Here is a 22,324-nt window from a genome sequence, read left to right on the forward strand (position 1 = left end):
TTACATTCACACAGGGCTGCAGTCCCTTCTGTTGTATGCATTCAATACCCTACGCTTTTAAAAATGTGCTATATAGATACACTTTTGCTTTAAAATACTGTTTTTGCAAGGTTATTTTGCACTTTGAAATGTTGCTGCGGGCTATGACTACCAACCAAGTCCATTCGCTGCATGCATTGTGACATTGTGACAAAATATGAACTTCGGGGTCTGAAAAGGATTGCATAAACATCAACAGTGCTCTACTGGCACCGCTGAGCCGTCCTCACCTTGTAGTGCTGTGAAAGTACCACTTCTCATGTCCCACTTTACTGTTCAAGGACCTTTTCCACAAGTTTATGTAATGGTTGCAACATTTTCTGTTCACATAACACTAAAGTTTATCCAATATGAGGCAGAAATGACGAATATAACTTCTATAATACTATAGATAATAATAGATAGATATATAATAATAATATAATATAAACTATAATATAAAATATCATGGCTCTAAAAATGCAAAACTATCGGAAATAAAAAGACAAGTGCACATGATTTTTGTTTTGACAATATTTATTTCTATTTTCCCAAGAGTAACATATAGTTCAGGACAAATGAATGTTTTAGAAGCTAGCACAGCAGTTTGCAGAATATATGATTGAAAATTGCACCATATTCAGTGAAATTAACTGCACTCTGAGTACTAGGGGGTTTTCAGTTGTTCTCATAAACAAACATTATTTCTCGTAAGCAGGAAACTAGGGTATATTTCTTCTTTATTCCTTTGTTAAAATCTAATAACACCTGCGCTGGGGCAAGTTTCGGACAATCAAATCTCGATCATTTGTTTCTCACACATCCCATAGAAGTCAAGGGCCTCAGTAAAAGCAACAATCAGTGGCACTGTGGCACCATGACACAAGTCAACATACCGGCTCAGACACGCCAACAGAAGGACAGCGGGTAGCCAAGAAAACGTTACAGGAAAGCGCGAGGTTACATTGTCACTGCTACCAGAGGGCGAAGCAGAAGAGAAAGAGAGAAAAGGTCATACAGGTGCAGAGCAGAGAAGAGCTTTCAGAGAGACATGCTGAGGGACTACACATATAGATATAATACGCTACGTTCAGAGCTGCGACAGTCTTCAAGCAGAAAGACGGAGGATAGAGAAAGTCAGATCAAGCGCGGAGAGGATTACAGTGCTAGGCGAGGTTAGCATGCTTTGCGGCACAAAGAAACTTTACAGGAAGCCCAGGACACAGAGATCACATGTAAAGGCTAGAGCGACAGTGCACTATTCTACAGGCTAAGCTATACATTGGACACTAAAGCTAATTACAGGAGCCACACGTACTGTATATATGTATATATATTTATAGATATAGAAATAGATATATAGGAGACTGTATATCAAACAAGCTGGATAGGCAAGGCATCGCATGCACGTGCAAAGGAAGCAAGTCTAGCAGCAGCAGCGAGAGAAACAAAGTGTCTGGCTTTCCAAGACTACCGCAGTGAGATCCCTTTGTCGTTGTAATAAATCTGATGTTGTCTGTGTCACAGTGTGTTCGCCATTTGTATTTGGGGGACTGAAGAGAAATATGAGCAGGAATTAGGTTAGGTGTTGAGACAGTTAAGAAGCTTTACAATATCTACAAACTGCAAAAAAAACTTAAATGCTTTCATTTCCAACAGACCCTTGATTCAAGACACATTCAGACCGAAGAGCTTAAGTTACATTTTTTGAGCAGAATTTTTCTTTTTTAAAACATCAACTCATGGACAACCATTGGACATTGCACGTTATTAGGTCATGTGTATACTCTAAAGTGCACAACCTCCCCTCTGGAGGAAAACTAGACAATACTGGAAAATTGATACTAAGGCAACACAGTTACAAACACACTAAGGTACACGTTGGCACATACCGTCAAGTATCACTTGTGCACAAAAAACACGGCGTTTCAGAGTCAAAATGGCTTTGCATATTCGTTTAAAATTCCAAACACCAGAGTCTCGTATCGCTGAGGGAGACTCGTAAGTAGTTCAAGGTGAAATCTGTCAATTTCTGTAAAGCCAGTCCCTGAAACTTGTTTTCTTTGAAATAGCTAGAAGAGTCACAAACCAAGTCAAGTATCTGACATACATACATACATACACACAGGGAAAAAAGCCTTCTGGACTAACAGGATGAAAATACAAGTAATCTATATCGTAGATAGAGAAAATATGAATAACTTTACCTCACAAATAGTCTCTGGTTATATGTCTTATATACATGTATGTATACACAAAGATATGTACTTAGGACATACTGAAATACTATTTACAATCTATGATCAAAAGTGATTGTACACTGAGCGACCATGTTGAGCAAATTGTGCTTGTCTAACTTGTTCTAATGAAAATGCTACAAAACCTCTGCTTGTTAAACCAGGGTTCACATTCCAACAACTAACCCACCTATGGAAAGCATGTTTGTAGTTCTTAATTTTTTTAATTTCTATTTTTTGCTAACTACTGTGCGTTTGGTCTGGAAACTTGATTATCTTTTTACTATTGTACATTTTAATTTCTTTTGATATTTTGCAGGATATATATAGAGAGAGATTGGACCCATACTCAAATATTGCTTGTGAATGAATACAGAAGAAATCTCAGTTGCAATGCTAAGGGACGCTGCTCCTCCCCACTATGATTTAGTGCAAGTGATGTCAGGTATACAGTAGCTGCAAGTCTTTCGAAGTTCCCGTATCCAAACAAAAACACCATTTATTGCCCCGTTCCCAGCTTCTCAAGATCTTTCAATAAGTGCTCATCCAAAAACATGAGTGTCAAACAATCTCTGTAAGATGAGATTTGTAGTTATAATCCTTAAGATTTCAGTGGATATTTCAGTGGTTATTTTAATAATGCAGTTCAAGGTGAAATCTGTCAAGAGCAACGCATGGGAAAGAGTGGCCACAGACGGTATTGCAGGTCATATAATGCCCAAAAAGCAGCCTAACATCATAATTAAATAAATCTACCAGCATTTCCTGCCTCAAGAATTTGCTGTTGGGCCCATACTGCACTCTGGGTAATGTATTAAGTCCACTGTGGCTCTGTGGCAGTTTATTTAAAGCTAGGGTAGGCAGTGGTTTTTTGGCATCATTTGGTAAAAATTCCATAATTACCTTTAAGCTTATTTTAATTCAAATAGTCAGAGAGGAAACCAGAGTATTGCACTTCTTTATGGAGCTGTTCTCAAGCCAATCATAGGTATTTTCAACCAGATCAGGTGAGGCAGCATAGAGAGCCCATAGTGGAGGCTAGATGTGGCAGTGCAACGGGATAATCATGGACCTCCAACTCAGGAAAGTGGGGTTGGCATCCCATTAAAAGGCTGCAAGTGAATATTACTTTTGGACTATTTTTGCGTATTTGAAATGCCCATGTCCATCTGGTGGGAGGGGCTTAGGACAGACAGAGAAGAACTGCAGGAAATGGGCAGTATTTTCAAATTCTATGTTATTTTGGTCTTTTAAAGATTTCTGCCTCCTGCAGCTTTAAGTACAACTTGAAATCTTAAAATTCGCACTTTTAGATATTGACATGGAGTTCCTTTAAAAGACATACCCACAAAGTTAGTTAACAATGTATTGATATTGTTCTTTAGCAATGCAAACTCCCTGAAAAATGTCAAATACCAGTACAAGCTGACATGCAGAGCTTTGGTTTTCCTTCCTGCCCACTTTTGGACAGCTGGTAAACTGCTCTAACTTCTCCACCAGTAACAATGAGCACAGCTACACAGAGCAGCAAACACAGGATACAACCCCACTGCAGACCAAAAATGTTGTCCATTAAACTGGGTTAGAAAACTTAAGGATTATAACTGAAGTGTTGGTCATCATTCTAACATGTAAGAGTAACACTCAGCACAGCTAAATATACAGCCTGGATAGAAATGGTTCCCATTTTGATATGTGCATGTAACTAGCTCAAACAAAATGGGTTTAACAAGCCATTACAGTCACCTTAAATACACTAGAAAGAGGGACAAAGAGTAAAAAGTCTTAATAAACAGCCTGCAGATTAAACTATCAAAGGCCAAGGCGATGCACAATGAGCTTACATGATTGTAAATGCTTAAAATTGACTTGGCGGTTGTGAAATCTGTCCCTCACCTTCTTTTCCTGTTTTCAAATCCATGATGGTTCTTTAACATGTGCTGGTACTACACCGGTTAGGAGAATTTTAGTCCAGAATCACTGCTTTGAAGAACTATGTGCAGATGTAAAGGCAGTTGATCAAGCTGAGGTAAGGTGAAGTGCTATTTTTGTTTTTAAACCAGAAGTTTAAAATGTTACAATAGAACACAACCACATTTGGCACTTAACAACGTACTCGGAAAATGAGAAATGATTCAAAAATAAACTCTTCCTCACCAACTTATTGCACAAGCATTTCATATCACAAAAAGTACATATAAAGTTACATCACTTACACTACTCTGAGATATACTACACTATAGGAAAGGCAGACAGAAGCACTTTTACATAGCTTTGGACCCAGTCAGTCCACGGCAAAGCTACAATACATAATATATGGATATATCTGTAGATCTTTTTCTCAAATATACTCTTAAATATGTGACTTTGGAAGGAAAGAGAGAGAAAAGAAAAAGTTTACCAGTACATTCACGACAAACAATTCATCCGTCAAGGGGGGAAAAGTACAGGAGGGTTCGGTTCGAGGAGTCTTATAGATCTTGACCGAGTCGTTCAATCTCCTCGATAAGAAAGTCGATGTCCTGGAAGGTAGCAGCAGGGTTTGAGATCACCATGCGGAAGAAGTTGACCTTGTCCCCTTGTGGCTGGTAGCTGACCATGGTGGTCCCGTATTCCATCATCCTGGCCTTGATCACCGGAGCCACCTGACAGCATGCAGCACATACAGCATGAATTAGTGTTGCTTCAGGAGGGGACAATCAGGAAAACACTGTATCCATTCAAGGCAGGGAAACGGGTCCTTTGGGAGTTCTGCATCTCAGTGGGGTCATTTTGACTCAGTCTGTGGTCATTATGAGACTCTTCGTGGTCATTCAAAATGTTTTTGTAGTTGTTTTGAGTATTTTTACTGTTCTGCATCTCATCGTAATTTGGACTTACTTTGTGATCATCTTGAATCTCTTTATGGTCATTTCAAGTCTATTTGTGGTTGCTCTGAGTCTCTTTGAGTCTATTTGCTGCTATTTTGAGTCTGTTTGTGGTCTTTTCTGGGTCATTAGCAGTTGTTTGAGTCCTTGTGGTCATTTTGAATATTTTTGGGGGTAAATTTGAGTGTCTTTTTAGCCCTTTTTAGATTTCTTGTAGTTGTTTTGTGACTTTTAACTGAACTCTCTGACTTTCAAACTGTCACTTCATACAGATGCTCCAGCCCAGGCCCCCTTCAACAAACTAACCATAAGTGACTCATTTTTTTCAAACACCTTCAACACAGTTTTTGAGAATAAATTGTATATTCACCCTGATATGAGCAGCCTATCTGAAGTTTGTTGATTGTGAGTCTGAAACAATGGCTAATGGCAAACATTTGTTCTCTTTCTAGTTTTAGAAAAATGTGTAATCAGATTATCTTCTGGTTTTGTTTGTTTGGTTTGAACAGCAGCTACACGACTCGCATTTCCTCTCTGACTACTGTGATCCTGATCCATGTAGTTCATTATCTCCCACCAGCCTGACAACTAAATCTGACACCAGCCGGGTACACGGCACTGTGATCGCTGGCTGCTGCCAAGTTGAGAGGTTATCTCCGAGAGCGAAGCGGTGACAGTCATTTATTTTGTGCTCGGCAGAGTGTTGATGGCGGTGTGGATTTTGCGCTGTGACGGGCGGTGGCAGATTCAATTTCAAGTTTGAAACTCACACGCCTTGTTTTGACCAACACCAGACATCTTACTGTGACTGAAAGCAGCTAAGTTTCCCTGAAAAAATAATTTTAGATCTATAAAAAGGCGGCTAGAAATGAGCAATTACACAACTTCAGGATCTACATGAGATGCAGTAAGTTGAAGTGACAGGTTGGTGCAGTTTTAACTGTAACTCATATAACCACAAAGTCCAGCATAATCTAGCAAGATTATTAATGAATCTGGTGGTATTAGGCTGAAAAATTCTCAACCAACTCCTGAGGGAAACAAAGTTGGTTTCAGTGTCAGATTAGAGTCTGTTAGAACAGTTAGCTGTGTATAAAAGATTCCAGTATGTGCGCTACAGTCCTCATCACATAATCAGTCATTCCTTCTAAATCTCTTGCAGGTGTCCTATTGCATCTGGCAAGCCCGCTGTAAAATAATCAACTTGCTGCTCATTTTCGTCAAATCAGCCTTTTGACAATTTTCCAGTTCTCCTCGTCCGTTAGAAGAAGTCATTAAGCCGAGTGGAAACTGCGAGAAAAGCTCCTCCGGTTCCTCCTCGAAGTGCTAATCGGGCAGCATTACATCATCCCTTCAGTCTGTGGAAAAGCTGGCCAAACAGTCAGTCTAGCCAGGGAAGCGTGACGACCAACCAAACTTTAGCAAACAAAAGGAAACATCTGCAGGACTATGACAGAGATGGTAACGATTTATGGTTGAAGGGGTTTAGAAAAGGAAGCGAGAACGGAGCGGTCTTTGCACGGCGGGCACGTACACCATCTGGTTGCCCTAATTGTCAATTAGCAATCCTCTGCTGCTGAGGGATCCTCCCAGTGGCCGCCACGTTAGCTAACTGGAATAGCCTTACTTCTTTTTAACCCTTCATCTGTGACACTGTTCTACTTGAAGATTGTCACAGTTTCCTCATGTGCATGGCAAAGTTTATTTTTTGTAATCCCGAGTATAAGCCGTCCCTAATTATAAGGACATGTGATGGTCGAGCTGGATATGAATGACGAGCTTGTAGGGCACATGGAAGGTGTGTTTGGGCAGATACAGCAGTCGGGCCTCTTATCTCGGCTCACCCACCTTGTGCAAGTGTTTCTTTTTCTCCTCTTTGTCCTCCATGTAGCGGATCCCAGGGGGGAGGTACCAGAAGCAGACGTTGGTGTGTTGAGGCTGAAGGAACACAAAGGCGACAAGTGATGAGAGGAATAAACTGGTAACACAAAGAAATAACATGCGCACAGAGCGGGGCTGATATTGGCGTATTAATACGAATCAGAAGATCTTGGGTGATGTTACTGAATAAAAATGTGAATCTTCTAGATAAAGTGGCTTCAAAGTTACAGAACCCACTTTGCTTGAAGCATGTGAATAGCTTCTTACATATGAAGTGCAATCAAAAAAGTGTGTGAACAGTAATTGCATCCACAGGGACATTTCTGGACTTAAGAGGTCGCACTGCTCCCAACATTGGACGACTAATGGGCATCTGTCCAGGTGGCTTCATGATAGATGACTCACAGGTGCTCTAAAATAGGAAACTAATGCAGGATACAAATTCCTACAACCGCATAAATACAATTTGCAATTGATGGGACAAATGGTTTCACTGCATCAGGATTTCAAACTGGTCCAACATGGGAGCTTGTTTGGAAACTTTCTCTTATATTACAAAAATAGTTCAACAGAATGTGTTAATAAAAAGATTTAAGTTGAGAGATAATTCACGTATCTGCTGAATCTGTCTTTATTTTAGTTTAATCTTGGGTGCTTAAGGGGTAGCAAGACTGCGAATGTCTCTTCATGCAACTATGCATTACTTTGCTGTTTACATAGACAAGGAATGGCACAAGTAGTAAGGATGCATCCTGTGTAACTTGACATCGCACAGTCAACACTCGGACCTGTTATGTGCACTTTTATGACCACTTGCAGGTGTGCATTTGAGATTTCACCATGGACTTGCAGAAGCAGTACAGTCAAGTCCGCAAAGATCTTCGTCAACAGGCCCCAGCATGACCCAACCCCCATACTGGTGGGGTCTATGGCCACTCCAAGACTATAGTCTCCAAGACCAAAACAGGCACATCTGCCCATTGTTTTCTTCAACAGTCATTGATATGTGCATCATGATTTCATTCTTCTGGGTCACACTGACAAATCCTGAGTTTTACTCTAACATTCTAAAGAGTCTGAGGTGAGAAAATTCTGCACAACTGACATAAACTTTAGTGAGATAGCACTCACAGCATGCTGAACAAGTTTTTTGGCCGCACCAGCGCAGTCATCGCTCTTCAGCCTCCCAACTCCCAAGATTGGGTTCCCTGTGACTTCTTCCTAATTCCCGAAATTAACTTCAAGTGTAAAGGTCGCTGTTGTGACACAGTGGAGGAGATCCAGCAGGGGTCGCAGATGGTGCTTGATGCGCTTCCAGAATGAGGCTTCCAGGAAGCATTCCAAGCGTGGCAGGAGCGCTGGGAGCAGTGTGTCGCTGCACAAGCAGACTACTTCAAGGTGGATGGAAGCCAAATTTAAATCAGGTATCGTTTTTGCTTTCTATAAGTGCCAATTCTGAACTTTTAGATTGCACCAAGTTAAAAGTTAAGTATAGGAAATTTTGGAAAACATTATCAATATAGTGATTTTAAACACACCGTCCAGTCATGTACACAAGATATTCATGTTAAAAACATTATCTATACCTATATCCATATGCAGGAGACACAGTATATACATACATATTCAGCCACGTTGCAGAATTTCAAGCTAACCTTGCCTGAAGCCCTTCAGAAACCTCAAAATAAAAAGCACTAAAAGTAACTCTAGCCCAAGACAAAGCTGATTTTGACTGAAAATGTCATTTCACATCACGTTGTGGAAACCCATTAAGTGTTCCCGGCATTAGACAGGTAGCCTGCCTCCTTTTTCAGATACACTCTAGACCTCTGAAAGCCCCTCATAGCTCTATTTTTTGGCATCTGAATCCCCACTAGAGCCGACTGCCTGCCTGCTAGTGGAAAGGCATTCATTACCAACAGCTGACTAACCATGCACACCAGCCTCATTTATACAGCTGGGCTGGTTCGGCTGTAGTATATTCAACATCAGATTGATTTAATGGCTCAATGGGAGGCGCAGACAAGTGAACACCTGGGCCATTGCCCAGAGGACTTGGCTTTTTCTCATCACCCTCTGGGTTATGATGCTCTTCGTCTCTCTGGGGCTCAGCAGGAAAACAATAAGCCTTGAAACATTAAAGAGCTTTCATTATGAATGACTCTGGGTGTCCAAGCACTCCTTTTTATAAAAGACTTTTAGCTTAATAACCCCTTCATACCCACATATGTTTGTGTTGTAGTTTAGCTTAGTGGAGGATATCTCAGACACTATTCTATTCATATGCATATGAGCAATTACAGGCCGTTATGCTATTCATTAAGCATAATAGCAGCACATTATAGGGCTGGCTAGAGGTAAAAATGGCATTCATCCAACACAAAGCCCGAGCACTCTGCGTGCCAATCAAGTCGGCCATAATGACACTGAAAACACTGAGGTAAAAGGAGCAACATGGACTGATTTGAGCTTTTTTTCTTATTGTGTGGCTATGGATGAATTATCCTCGTGGAGAGTGAAGGATAAATGTGAACATACTTTTCCATCAAAGACCATCTCGTATCCTTCCCTGTCTTTGATCTTGTTGTAGAGGTACTCCGACAGCTCCAAACACTTGTCAATCTGAGCCTCGAACCCAATGGTGCCCTGTCAAAGAAAAGAATCCAATTTGTGAAATCTCTTTGCTCGGACTAAAACTGAAGGAATTTTGGCAACTGAGTAAGGACAAATGGCATTAATTATAGTTTTTTGCCAGTTAATTGTTTCTTGGCACTGATACACCTGAAATTTGGATATAATATTCCAAGAATTAGCCATAAAGCAACAAATGAAGATAATAGTGTCAAAATAAAGACCAATTGCAGTAGTAAGAGCTAATTTATCAGCTCAAATACGTAAAAGGAAGACAAAGCATTTGATTGCAACAAAATGGTTTAAATCCTATTAACAGTTGTTCACATACAGTAAATTGTGCAAAATACTTGTCAGTCACATTAAAACTTTGGTTTTCTGGTGTCACTTCTTTTGTAGTAAAACCCCATCCGGGACGTCTATCATCATAAACATAGAAAATCTGACCACTCCCACCTTAGCTCTCCACATGAGCCACAGCTTGAAGATGTCCACGTGGCGTCCACACTGCAGCGCCTTGTCTCCGGTGTCGTAAGAGAGGTCGTAGTGCTTGTCCTGCTGGAACAGGTAGCAGGCGTGCATCTGGTTGCAGTTCTGCATCAGACCCTGTGAAGTCACATCCAGAATGGTTACAGCATCGCATCAACCCAAACCGAAAACAGGAATACGCGGCATGCTGTCGTGAAATTGAGTTTACCTCCTCTCTGACCAGCAGGGCGGAACACTGCAGAGGGACGGACATCATTTTGTGCGGGTTCCATGTGACAGAATTGGCCCTGCAGTTAATAGAAACAACCATGATTCATCATTAAGTCAAAAGCTCATTAGCTTCTAATGCTCTCTTGATTGTCTTCACCCCTCCTTAGTGAACAGTTACTCGCCTCTCAACTCCATCCAGCTTCCACCTGTGTCTCCTGGACATCAGCAGACTTCCTCCCCAGGCTCCCTGACAGACACAAAGACAGACACTTATCACGCATGTTATAGTTTTCAGTACATAATGAAAGCTGCATATTTTCTGTAGATGTAAAGGAGCTTTGTCAAGTCTCAAAAAATATTCTTGTGGCATCATTTGAATAATCTTGTGCAGATTTTTTTATACAATTAAGCCTGTATGGATGGCATTTAAAAAGCTGCAAACCCAAACCTCTTTGTTTGGGTTTTTTGAGGAATAAAGCTGAAACATTTACAGGATTAATTTATTACTTGATTGCTTTGTTTTAGCTGAGTAAATTGCAGATGTTTGGGTTCTGGACTGTTCTTATTGTAGCCTTTGTTACTCAAATGCAGTTTTGAGTAACTAAGTTACTAAAGTTTGAATATTGTTACCAAACAAGAAGTCAAGGTTACAATATGACTATTGCAATGTTGCATTTATCACTGTTTTCTGATGTTTTATAATGAAATGTGATAGAAATTTCTGATTAAATGCACAGAATGACACCCAGACAGTGTGAAGCCAGGCCCCTGGAGGTTATTTAGTGTTCAAGGATGTTGTGTTGGCTATCAGCTAAGGACAATCAGCAGCTTGTGTCCTATTAACTTTGACTTATAAAACACCATTGTATACAACTAATTAAGAAAGGAAGAAACAGATTATATGATCATAAAAATGACTGTTGAGTTTTAGTGCTGCATATTAGTCCATTTTTTGCTATTAGAGGACTAAACATGAGGATAAATAACCCTTAATCCTTTATCCTATGTGATGACTGGCGATCACGCTGTAAATGTTGTGTCAGCTTGCAAAAAACAGATCTAAATTTAAGAAGCTGTGTGCATTTTCAGTCACTTCTCCCTCTTAAAAAGCCACTAACGTCACAAGAAGCTGCACCGCAAAAGCACATATATCAACAAAAGCAGCAGATGCCACAATACTCCAAAAGAGGGATGTGTTTTTTTTTTTTTTTCAACTCAGCAAGGTGAGGAATGATGGACAAGAACCATTTATGTCTCCTAATAGAGGTGTCCCCCTGTCAGGCCTAAATCACCTTCATTAATAGATAGAGTTCCTTCAGTGAGAAGGCCTGTGATGGCAAAGTCAGGGGAGGAGATGATTTACAGCCTCTGTTCCAGTTTTTCTAATCTCCAGTGTTAGATAGGAAATGGCTGACTCTCTATCTGGGTCAACCGCAAGCAGTTAGAGGCGAGACAGACATAATAGATTTGTCAAACTCAGTGGTGAGCTCTGTGGTTCTGTGTATTCCTGCACTAAAATCCCCTCCTGTGGACGGATACTCTGCATCACACATGTGCGAGGAAGCAGGAAGCTCCCTGTAGATTTTACTCACGTCCACATGCATCCAGATGTTGTACTTTTTGCAGATATCAGAAATGGCGATGAGGGGGTCGAAGGCTCCGTACACCGTCGTACCGGCGGTCGCGCTCACGAAGAAAGGTACGAAACCCTGCACAAGGACAAAACCAAGCGCTGCACGTAAAGCACCCGTGGTGTTGTTGTTGCAATATGTTTCCAGATCCCCCCTCATCATCTGTGCTGCTTCAGTCCAGTGAATCCCATAAAATCAGAGCTGTATGAAGTAATATCGGCCTATTTATAGCAGGGAAATAAACGTGCATCACGGTACCTTCTGTTTGGCCTCCAGTATTCTCCTCTCAAGGTCAGCCGGGATCATTTTACCACTGCAAAGGTAAACAGAAAACAAGCTTTAGCTGCCTTTTGAGTTGTTTATGAATGCATCAGTTGGCAAACAAGATCCTCTCTTAAAGAAATAGTCAATATAAGATGAAAATCCTGCATTTTAAATCATATTTAAGCAAAAATTGTGGTTAAAATATCAGAAGTATGACATATACACTACTCAAAACCTTTGGGGTCACTTAGAAATGTCCTTATTTTTGAAAGAAAAGCAATGAAGATAACATTAAATTAATCAAAATGTCTAGACAATGATAATGTGGCAAATGACTATTCTAGCTGGGATTTTTAATGGAGCATCTCCATAGAGGTACAGAGGAACATTTCCAGCAACCATCACTCCTGTGTTCTAATGCTACATTGTGTTAGCTAATGGTGTTGAAAGGCTCATTGATGATTAGAAAACCCTTGTGCAATTATGTTAGCACATGAATAAAAGTGTGAGTTTTCATAGAAAACATGAAACTGTTCAAACTTTTGAACGGTAGCGTATGTGATATAATAAGATCATTAATACTGATGCAGAAGCAGCAGTTTATTTTTGAGGATTTAGTCCAGTGGTTCAAAACCTAGAGATTGGGCTCCTTTCAAAAAGCTCACAAGGTGAATGTGAGACAACTTGAGTTGGCTATTGTAGGAGGAAAGATGAGGGAATAATATTTTTTCAAATTTTCTATGTTATTTGTGAATTTTTTTAACCTGTTTGGACCTCAAATGATTACTTTAACCTGCAGTGTGGCACTTTTGCAAATACTACGTTCAAACTCTTGCTATATGAGTTTAAACACTGCTGGTTAACCCTATTATTGCCAGATAAATCTCTGTGTTTTGCAGAATATCAGAAGTTTAAATCTAGTGTTGACGGTGACATCCTGGCACTAGTGCACCAGTAGCAATAGGTTTAACCTTACAGCAAAAGCTGCGTTTGTTGGACCTAAAAAGGGAAGCAACCAAATGGCTGAAAAATTAAGCCAATGCCAAAAACTGAAGCTGCAAAAGCAACTCAATCCCATTGTTAAAATGGACAAAAAATCTCCATGGCTCATTTCCCAGTTCCTGACAACTATATAGGTGGTGATTTTTTATGTAACTCACTTGTTTAAATTGTATTAAGGCCTAAAATTATGCATAATTAAGGGCAAGGCTGCTTGTCTGTAGCATCATAGCTAGGATAGTCCAAATGCTCCATTCAAACTCTGCCTCTTTGCTCATATTTGAATTAAATAAGAAGAAGTCGGGCACTGCCAAAATGACAAAGAACAGATTTGCCACAATGAGTTGCACAACCACAATTCAGGGAACTTATGGCTGATGGAGGGTTTATTCATAGACGATCTACGTGAGTGAGCATCAGAGTAGGCAACAGCCGCTAGGAGCATGATGGAGCTTATGGTGTGAAAAGCTAGGATGCATCTAAGAAAAGTTTCTGATCCTACAGGTATAAAAGAAACAACATTTAGAAGAAGGATTACAGCCAAAAAAAAAAGAAAGAAGTTGACCATATTGGTTTAATTCCTCTCTCTACCAGAAGGGGGAGACAAAAATTTTGCACTGCAGGTTTGTTTTATTGATTACAATAAGCCATTCTTGCATGTGCGCGTTTAGAAATATCTAAGTAGAATAATGTGATGCATTTCTTCTGTGCATTGATATTACTATGGCAATAAAGCATATATAGTTGGGACTAAATGTATTCGATTGAAGCCTGCTGACAACATGTCACCAAATGCAGCAGTAATGGTAAAACTGTGGCGGTTACTACTCAAGTGCTTCAAATATACTCTCCCACTGATGCCATGATAGTTATGAAGCATATTATGATAACAGTGGTGTTAGGTTAATGCCATTTTGGACACCAGTCATTTGTTAATTAGAGGCATTTGCTAGTACAAACACTGGTAATGAGCATCGTTAGTAGTGTCATTGTGTTTGCGGGTCAGTGCCTTCTTTGTTAATTGTAGAACGTCCAGTTACCCTGAAGATAACTCTTATTCTCAGAATTGTGTTTAAAATTTAAAAAAAAATAGCAAATATTATTGTTAAAGTGTCTTAAAATTGAGCTTATGTGTCTCACTCCAGTAAATGCACCAAATTATTCCCACCAGTGGAAAAAGATTCAAATGCAAAGCCGACTTTACCTTTCATCTGCTTTGATGCAGATCACACTTTCAGTCCCGATGCCCAGAGCTGCTGCACCTTTTTTGATTGAAAAATGGCTCTGAAAGACGAGAGGAGAGGAACCAGATCAGAGGAGATACGTCAAATCTGTAAATATGTAGCAAATATGCAGCAGTGATGAACGGTATGCTGTCATCTAATGGCTTTAGCATCTTTCAAATGCCCTTCAGAGATGAAAGAGGTGACATATAATGCGACAGACACAGCGGTCACCTCGTGTCCTTCTGCGTCTGACACACAATGTCAGCTTATGAAAGTGACACAAAATCACTCTTGAAAGACTGCAGCAGCTAACATGGGTCTGTTTTTTTTGTCATTTTTGCACATGAAAAGAATATATTTGGCATTTGATTTGAGAAACTGTTGACTATTTGATGCCGGCAGACACACACAGATGATGCAGTGAGCTGTATTTAAATACAAACATGTTCAGACGTGAAGGCCACCAGTCTGGGAACAGACGACATCCCTTTTTCTTTCACCTCAGGGAACATCTTGAAGCGGGCCAGCAGCATGGCATACATATTAGAAATAGCACCACCTGGAGGACAGACAGGACTCAGTGATTTACAGCCAGGCGGCGTCTCAGGGGAGTGATGCAGGGTTTCTAACTGAAACAAGGCTTCCAGGATGTCCATGCATGTTCAAGACGAAGAAACAACAACAAAATTCTCTGTTTACAGCCTGTTATACTGAAGGATGACACAGCAGCCAGAATCACTGCTCCCTGTCCACAACGTCGCAGCCAATCACAGGCTCTGTCATTAAATTCTCCAGTGATTGCTTCTCATCGTGTCAACCGCAAAGTGCATGAGAGAAATTAAAGATGGGGAGGGGATGGAGGGGAGGGAGGAGGGATGGGGGGGCTTAAGCTAGAAAAAGAAAAATGATTTTATGCTAATTGGCTTTGAAACGAGTTCCATTTATGTCATCAAAATGCAAATTGACACATTACAGCACACAGAGGCGGTTCCATTCGCAGTGAAGCAGAGGGGTGGCTGGGATTGGCGTCGCCTTACCGGGAGAGAAAATGCCATCTCCTCGCCCGTCCGGCCAGCCAATGATCTCCCTCATCTTCTTCAGACTGACGTATTCCAGCAGCACAAAGACAGGGGCCACCTCATAGGTGAACCTGCGTTACACAAGGCGCATCACATGGCTTCAGTGGTTACACAAATGCTATCGTGACTCATCACCACAAGAAACTGATGGTTTTTTGTGGTGCATTTTGGGAAACAGAGCTTTGAAAAATGCTCAAATTCTTACAAAATTGCATATTCTGTGCAAGAAGTGCAGGATTATTGGCTTCAACTTCATTTCTAAAGAGGAAAAAACACACCGATGCTTTCTTGCTCTTGAATAAATACACTAGCATTCACAAAAACATATAATTTGAATATTGATTTTTTTTTGCCACAGAATCTACATTTTATCGACTCAAATGTGCTCCCTGCTGTGTAGAAGTCTCTGCACAAGTACATTTTCAGTGTGTGCCTTGCAATATATATTTCTTATTAATTCATGGTGTGTTCACTGCAGTCATTTTAAAAACCGCAGTGTCAACAGCTGCCTTATGTTGCGGCGCCTCACAGTTTGCCAAAGCCAACGAGTTTATCAGCCCAAAAACACACATCTGAAAAAATTAGCTCCAGATCAGTCTGAATTTAATTTCACAGCTAATTTTCCTCCCCTTGAATCCCCACGGGGATCAGAGGTGAGGGGGAGGGATAAAAGGCAGGGGTGGGAGGGGGCTGAGTGGGGGAGTAAAGGAGGGGTGTCTTTCATTTCACCCCTTTTCATTTGCCTTGATTGAGTGACAAAAAAAAAAGAGAAAAAGAAGCCGCTATCAGTCGGTGCAGACGCACAGCAGAGTGCGTGCAGATGGACCGGAAATGGAATTCATTGTCATTATCATTATCACCGTTTAAAATCGGGATGAGGCAGAGCCACATACTTACATGTTGGTGTTGGCGGTGGATGTTAGCCAATCGGCTGCCAGCCCGACCATGTCTAATCCTGTGGAGAGCTGATTGAAGTACCTGGGGTGGGCTGAACGGAAGAGGGATGCAGGGGAGAGAAGCAGGGCGTGAGGTGGCTGCAGCTTTATCTGGAGTCAGGGAAATTGAAATGTGCTTCGTGCGTGGGCTTGGGCTGAGTTTGTGCAAAAAGGAGCAGAGTGTGTCATCTTGGAAACGCTTTAATTGTTAGTTAGAAATGTGAGGGAATGGGGAAGACGGTTGGTTTTGCATGAGGCGGTGTGGAGATTTATAAAGGGGTAAACACACCTCAGAAAAAATCCATTATTATCTTGTGATCAGGTTTTGTAAGAGAGGCTGCATCACACTGCATTTATAGACACTATAGAAAGATTAAAAGGTTTGTAACAGTCTTTCAGAAGCAGATATTAGTTGTTATATCTTCTCCTGTGTGCACTTTTATAGCAGGCATTAGAATTGCTTGCATAAATCCTCAAAATCCACTGACAGCTGCATTAAAATCCTTTTATTAAATGGTGAAAAATAAAAAATCCAGATAAATAAATGTATATTTGTTTGGTTCTGTCCTGTGCTGTTGCTGTAAATTTGCTCCTGCTGTGTGTCACTCAGGAGACAATAATGGACTTGGCCTATGAAGCCTGGTTATTAGCCCATTATCTGCTACTTGCTCAGCCAGATTTACTGCGTCACTGCATTCATCGGTCTGCTGGCCAGGAGGAGAATAAAAAAAAAAAAAAAAGGAGGACAACTTCCATGCTGATGCTTTAGAGGCATAATTTATTGCTATTATTATTTCTTAAACACAGAATATTGCATTTAATTTCCTTTTATTACATTTAATTTTCACCATTTTTGCATCTTGTGCATGTAAATCGTTATATTTACCAAATAAATTAAAAAGTCATTTGCAAATTATATGATTTTCTTTGCTCTCATTGTGTTAAATGTTTTTTTTTTAATAATACTTTGATTTTAATTGACATTTTAAGAGTTGTAATCTCCACATAAAAGCCATGCAGCAGGCCGCACTTCAGGCCTACGTCTAAACAATAAAAAATCCCAGCATGCCAAGCTAAATTTCTGCACGTTTTCAAACTTGCACATTTAATATCTCGCATGCACGCAGTAATCCAAACCATTTCCTACCTGTTTTAATGGCGTATTTGAGCGTTGCGCGACAGCTGATCAAGATATCATCCAGAGTGGCCGGTTCGTCCTGCAGCTCCCAGTTGTTCATCTGGAGCAGCTCGTTTGGATAATGAAAATCGATAACTTTCGTTTCCCGGTCGAAAGACTCCACTATGTAGGCCAGTAAAATATCCACAACTTCTTGCAGGAAGGTCATTGTTTTGGTGTCGCCATCCATGGCAGGTAGCAGGTCTGAGGATGGAAAAAAAAAAGAAGAAGAAGGAAAAAAAACATCAGCAGTGGAGACATTTTGTGATTTATATTCCAGGATTTGAAGGAATGTGTGGGGAAAAATGCTTTCATGCAACATTTGCAGGCCTTTAAATCTGTTATTTTGCTGTGAAATTATCCTGTAGACGTGCAAAACAAAAAGACGACACCTTTAATTATTTTTACAGGTTGAAAAATAAAACAGGTATTTAGATTCTGATTGATTTCTGCCGCGATCAACACCTTAAAACAGGAGATATTTGTGAAGGTGACCTCTCCGAAATAGCCCTTCTTCTGCAACACACAACTCCCCACTGCATCTTGTAAACATTTAAAAGACAAATAGGTATAAATAATAGTTTTATTCTCTCCAAAAAGCTGCATATTTTCTGATTTTTTTCAAATTGGTGCCACTTTAATGAGAATTATAGGAAAGTTTGCATTATTAGATGCAATCATTTAACGTGTTGTGCCATGATTTCTATTTATTTATAAGGAAAAACTACACATTTAACTAAAAATAAGCATTTAAATGGTATTTAAATGGAAATTACGCAACGCAGGGCCACGTCTGGATGGAGGAAAACACACCAGGAGTCATGTAGTGTTAAAAAAAAAAAATGCATCTTAACATGGTGTTTTTTTGTTTCGATTTGTACCTGTTGAATAGAGGTCGGAGAAGACCAAAGGAGCTTTGGTGCAGTTGCAGGATTTGTTGCAGCCGCAGGTTCCAGCAGCGGTCTGTGGCGGCGGCTGCTTGGCGTCCGGGTCGGCGGGTTTCTCCACTTCCCCGACATTGAGCAGCGCTTTGGAAAGCCACAAAAACAGCATCGAGATCACATTTTTATCACCTCATATACGTATGATGGAACTAGCAGGCACCAGATAGCTTCCCCCATCCACCCACCACCACCAGCAGCAGCACGCTGAAACCAAACATACCACATAATTTCGATCCGATTCCTCCGGATAATTTCTGGGCCGCCGCTTGGCACCAAGCCCTGGCTGCAAGAGAGAGGAAGGTGGGTAAATCAAATGAGGATGCTCCGGGTTAATCCAACTTTATCACACACACACAGACACACACACAAAAATGCAACTTGGAATTAAATGGACACACAAAAGAAGCCTCTTTGTGCGTAAAACAAGCAGCTGGAAGCGCAGCAGCAGGCCCGTCTGGCTGGGATGGAGACAATGCGCTGGAATTAAAGCTCGAGTCCATTAGAGGTGGTTTGGAGACACTAAAAAAAGCCACTCACGCGTACTGGGGCTCTGATTGCCGGTGTTGGCCCCCGCATTATCTCCGCCGAGAGACCAGAAACCGTGTGATGCCATTGTTGCCGGTAGTTAGGAGCTGCAGGAGACACGGAGACCGGCAGAGCCCATCCACACGCGACGACCGGGAGCTGTTCCGAGGTGATGTGGTGCTGAATGTGACCTGACTGCTGCAAATCCAGCCGTGCATCCGACTTTATTCTACAAGGGGGGAAAGAAGCACCCTAAAAAATAAAGCGAGCGAGGTGGGGAACGAAAGAAAAGCGTCCTCCTTGTGCCTTGTGCGGGCGTCCACAGGTGCACGAAGCATGGAGCAGCAGAGAAATCCGCAAACACTTGACTTCGCCAGAGCCACGAGAAGAGAGGGGGGGAAAATCAGTTGGAGCAAGTTCAGGATGCAGGGAAATGTCTGCCCTTAACGGAAAGCTACATTTCTAATTAAATTAAAGCCAGAAAATAAAAAAGAAACAAGACGAGGTGATGGAAAGTGGTGTTTAAAAAAAAAAGCAGCGACGGCGCTCACAGCTGCTGGTAAATATGCAGCACGCAAGCCATGCCTAATTGCATCCAACCTAAATTTCACGTCACTAAAGAAATCCCGTCGTGATTCACTTCAGGTCATGACGAGCTGCGTTTGCGTCGTACGTCGTGACTCCATAGATCCCCAACATTTCTGTGCCCTCTGCGCGCCCAACTTAGACTCCATACAGGCAGCGAATGCCAAACCAATTCGTCGGACCCGTTTCTTGGCGACCGGCTGCTCTAATTGCCCGCCTCCGGTGCAGGAAAACAGCGGGGAGGCGAGAGGAGTCGGTTCAAATACACAAAGTGCGCATGGGTCCCTCCTCTCTGCGCTCTGCGCCGGGGCGCGTTACTCCCAAAGTATTTATTACGCACGATTTACAATTTTCAAAAATCTCTTTCTATGCATTGTTTGCACATAAAATACCATAAATATGCTTGGAAAAACATTCAATTCAAGCTCCTTTGTGCGTTTTCAAATGCTTTCTGGACCTGGATTTGTTTACGCATCTGGTTTTGGAGAGTTTGGATTGGCTAAGGCAAGAAATATAAATTGCAAATTGGGAAATTACAGAAATCTCACATTCTCCCGTTTTCTTATCATGTCTGTGAATGAGAGCAAACAGACCCTGAGGGCGTCAAGATTGAGACGTAACTGCTGTGATTTATGAATACAATCCAGACCAACCTTCAAATGCCCCCAAAAAGTGATTAAAATAACCCGAACCCTTTGGCAAAGATAATTCAGTTTACAGTAGGGCTAGTGGTTTCTCATACATGATTCATCACAACGTTGTTTTGGATTTTTTTCCAACATAATTTAAATTTTAGATAAAATTTTTTGAAAGTGTTGTGTAGTTTTGGCATTTTAAATGACAGCAATAGTACTTTTTAGTTCTATTTCTGCTAATTCTGTGCAGGATCATTGGAATCTGTTGTATTTCCCAGTTGTTCTCCTTTGTTGACTGTTTTCTCAGGATGTATTTAGTCCCATATATGTAGTTTTTGTACCAGTGTGCAGCCACCGTGTAGCTGGGGATTCACTAACAACCCCTGTGGGGGGTTTCCTCCTTGGAAATGTCACTGGAAAGGTTAGTGGCTGAATCTGAAAAATATGCACAAGTCAGTATAGAAAAGAAGACTACATGAATTCACATGGGCTGCTTTGATATCATCATGACACAGCTGCTTCTGTTAAGCACATCTAATAGCTTGGTTTGGTTTTTTTTTTTGCATAAAACATCTGCAAGAACTTTTTCAACAAATAAAAAATATAATCAATTTAAAAGCAGTGATTATTGTGTGCATAGCAGCAAAAATTAGGGGGAATTTGAGGAAAAGGAACTTTAAAATAAAACCGTGAATATGAATCTATGCACATTATTGCTTCAAAATGAGGGAGAACAAGCTAGCAGCAAAATAAAATAGATGAAACACGTCATGTAATTTCATATATTTTATGTTTAAATGAAGAAATCAGACATTGCAGCAGAGGAAAGAATGTACATTTCTTAGATTACAGCGCTGCAGAGGATGATATTCTTCAAAATGAATTGTAAGTGTTCAAGTTCAAGAGCAAGAAAACTGAGACATCAAAAAGATAAAATGTTGTACATCAATAACTAAATTACAGATCTCATAAATAAATCTTAATTTACAGATTAAAGATTAAAAGTGTATGATTTTGGTATTTACATTTACATTCCCTCTCTATCTGACATACTGTAATTAGCTTGGAAGTTAATCTGTTCAGTGACAAACACAGCAGTTTAAATTCCAGCTGTTTAAAGGTGTTTTTAAGCTGTATTCGATCAAATACACTAAATATGTGTTCGTGTTTTCATATACCACGATATGACTGCTGCTGTGTTTCAGATTTGGAGAGTTTCGGTGCCAAATGTCCAAAATGTTCCGTCCCGTGTTCAGTACTGTTTGATGAGCCTTCGTCTCTGCGAGGTCTTCCTCAGTAGATGTCTGAAGTCGTACGGGTTGTCCTCAGTCCGGCTCTCTGTGGACGACATTCTGGGGACTGAACGCCTGCCAAGACAGACGACAAAAAGCAGGAGATAGTTTGAAGGATGTAAACAAAGAAACAAAAAACCCAGAACGAGTAGAAAGGAAATGAAAAGATTTGTGTTTGAGAGAAGGTTTTCATATTGTTTATCGTCTCCTGCCATTTATCATGTGCATGGGCTGTCTAAAGAAATGACCAGACATGGGGGGGATGACATTCCTATGTGGACTTGTCCTTGGAATATGACATTTTTGTGAAAGAAAAAAAAAAGATAATCTGTATACAAAGGCATACAGACATCTCGCATCAGCTGCTAATCAACCGAAGGTAGGATGTGAGCTGAGTAAAACTTCAGATCACAAATCAAATCAATTTGTTCATTTGGGGCATCTTTGGAGGGTTTTTTGTAATAGGAAGCCACAGACTGTAAATAAATGATGGATGTATTCACTGGTGTGTTATTTATTGGTTTGTGGACCAACATTTTAAAGCCATGAGTGTGGAATTTGGTTGCTGCCATTTTTGTCTGTTGACATAACCAGTAACTAGTGGATCTGACTGGAGAAGTCAAGGACCACTTATTAGTGCGGCCACGCCTTAAAACTTACCATGTTTTATCATCTATTTCACTCTAAATGAGACCATAA

The 22,324-nt window shown here is 40.7% G+C and overlaps 2 protein-coding genes across 6 annotated transcripts in view; both read right to left on the reverse strand.

Moving 5' to 3' along the window:
• Window positions 1–537: 537 nt before the first annotated feature.
• Window positions 538–19,973, reverse strand: gad2 (glutamate decarboxylase 2). The gene is made up of 16 exons (XM_023273937.3): window positions 19,126–19,973; window positions 18,809–18,871; window positions 18,526–18,672; window positions 17,615–17,848; window positions 16,430–16,520; window positions 15,491–15,603; window positions 14,897–15,012; window positions 14,432–14,511; window positions 12,223–12,277; window positions 11,926–12,042; window positions 10,516–10,580; window positions 10,332–10,410; window positions 10,091–10,240; window positions 9,542–9,649; window positions 6,971–7,060; window positions 538–4,900 (listed from the first exon to the last, which is right to left on the reverse strand). Exons 1-16 carry the CDS (start codon window positions 19,199–19,201, stop codon window positions 4,727–4,729), a joined length of 1,758 nt encoding a protein of 585 aa, XP_023129705.1. The 5' UTR covers window positions 19,202–19,973; the 3' UTR covers window positions 538–4,726.
• Window positions 19,974–21,104: 1,131 nt separating this feature from the next.
• The window catches only part of myo3a (myosin IIIA), a 58,309-nt gene continuing 57,089 nt past the window's right edge, over window positions 21,105–22,324 (reverse strand). For all 5 annotated transcript variants that reach the window (XM_055006971.1, XM_055006970.1, XM_055006973.1 and 2 more), the window contains one exon: window positions 21,105–21,700. In XM_055006971.1, coding sequence (XP_054862946.1) covers window positions 21,586–21,700 — 115 coding nt within the window. In that variant the 3' untranslated portion in view covers window positions 21,105–21,585. The remainder of the gene's footprint in view (window positions 21,701–22,324) is intronic.

This window comes from Amphiprion ocellaris, chromosome 22 (assembly GCF_022539595.1).
Source record: "Amphiprion ocellaris isolate individual 3 ecotype Okinawa chromosome 22, ASM2253959v1, whole genome shotgun sequence".
Classification (NCBI taxonomy): Eukaryota; Metazoa; Chordata; class Actinopteri; family Pomacentridae; genus Amphiprion; species Amphiprion ocellaris.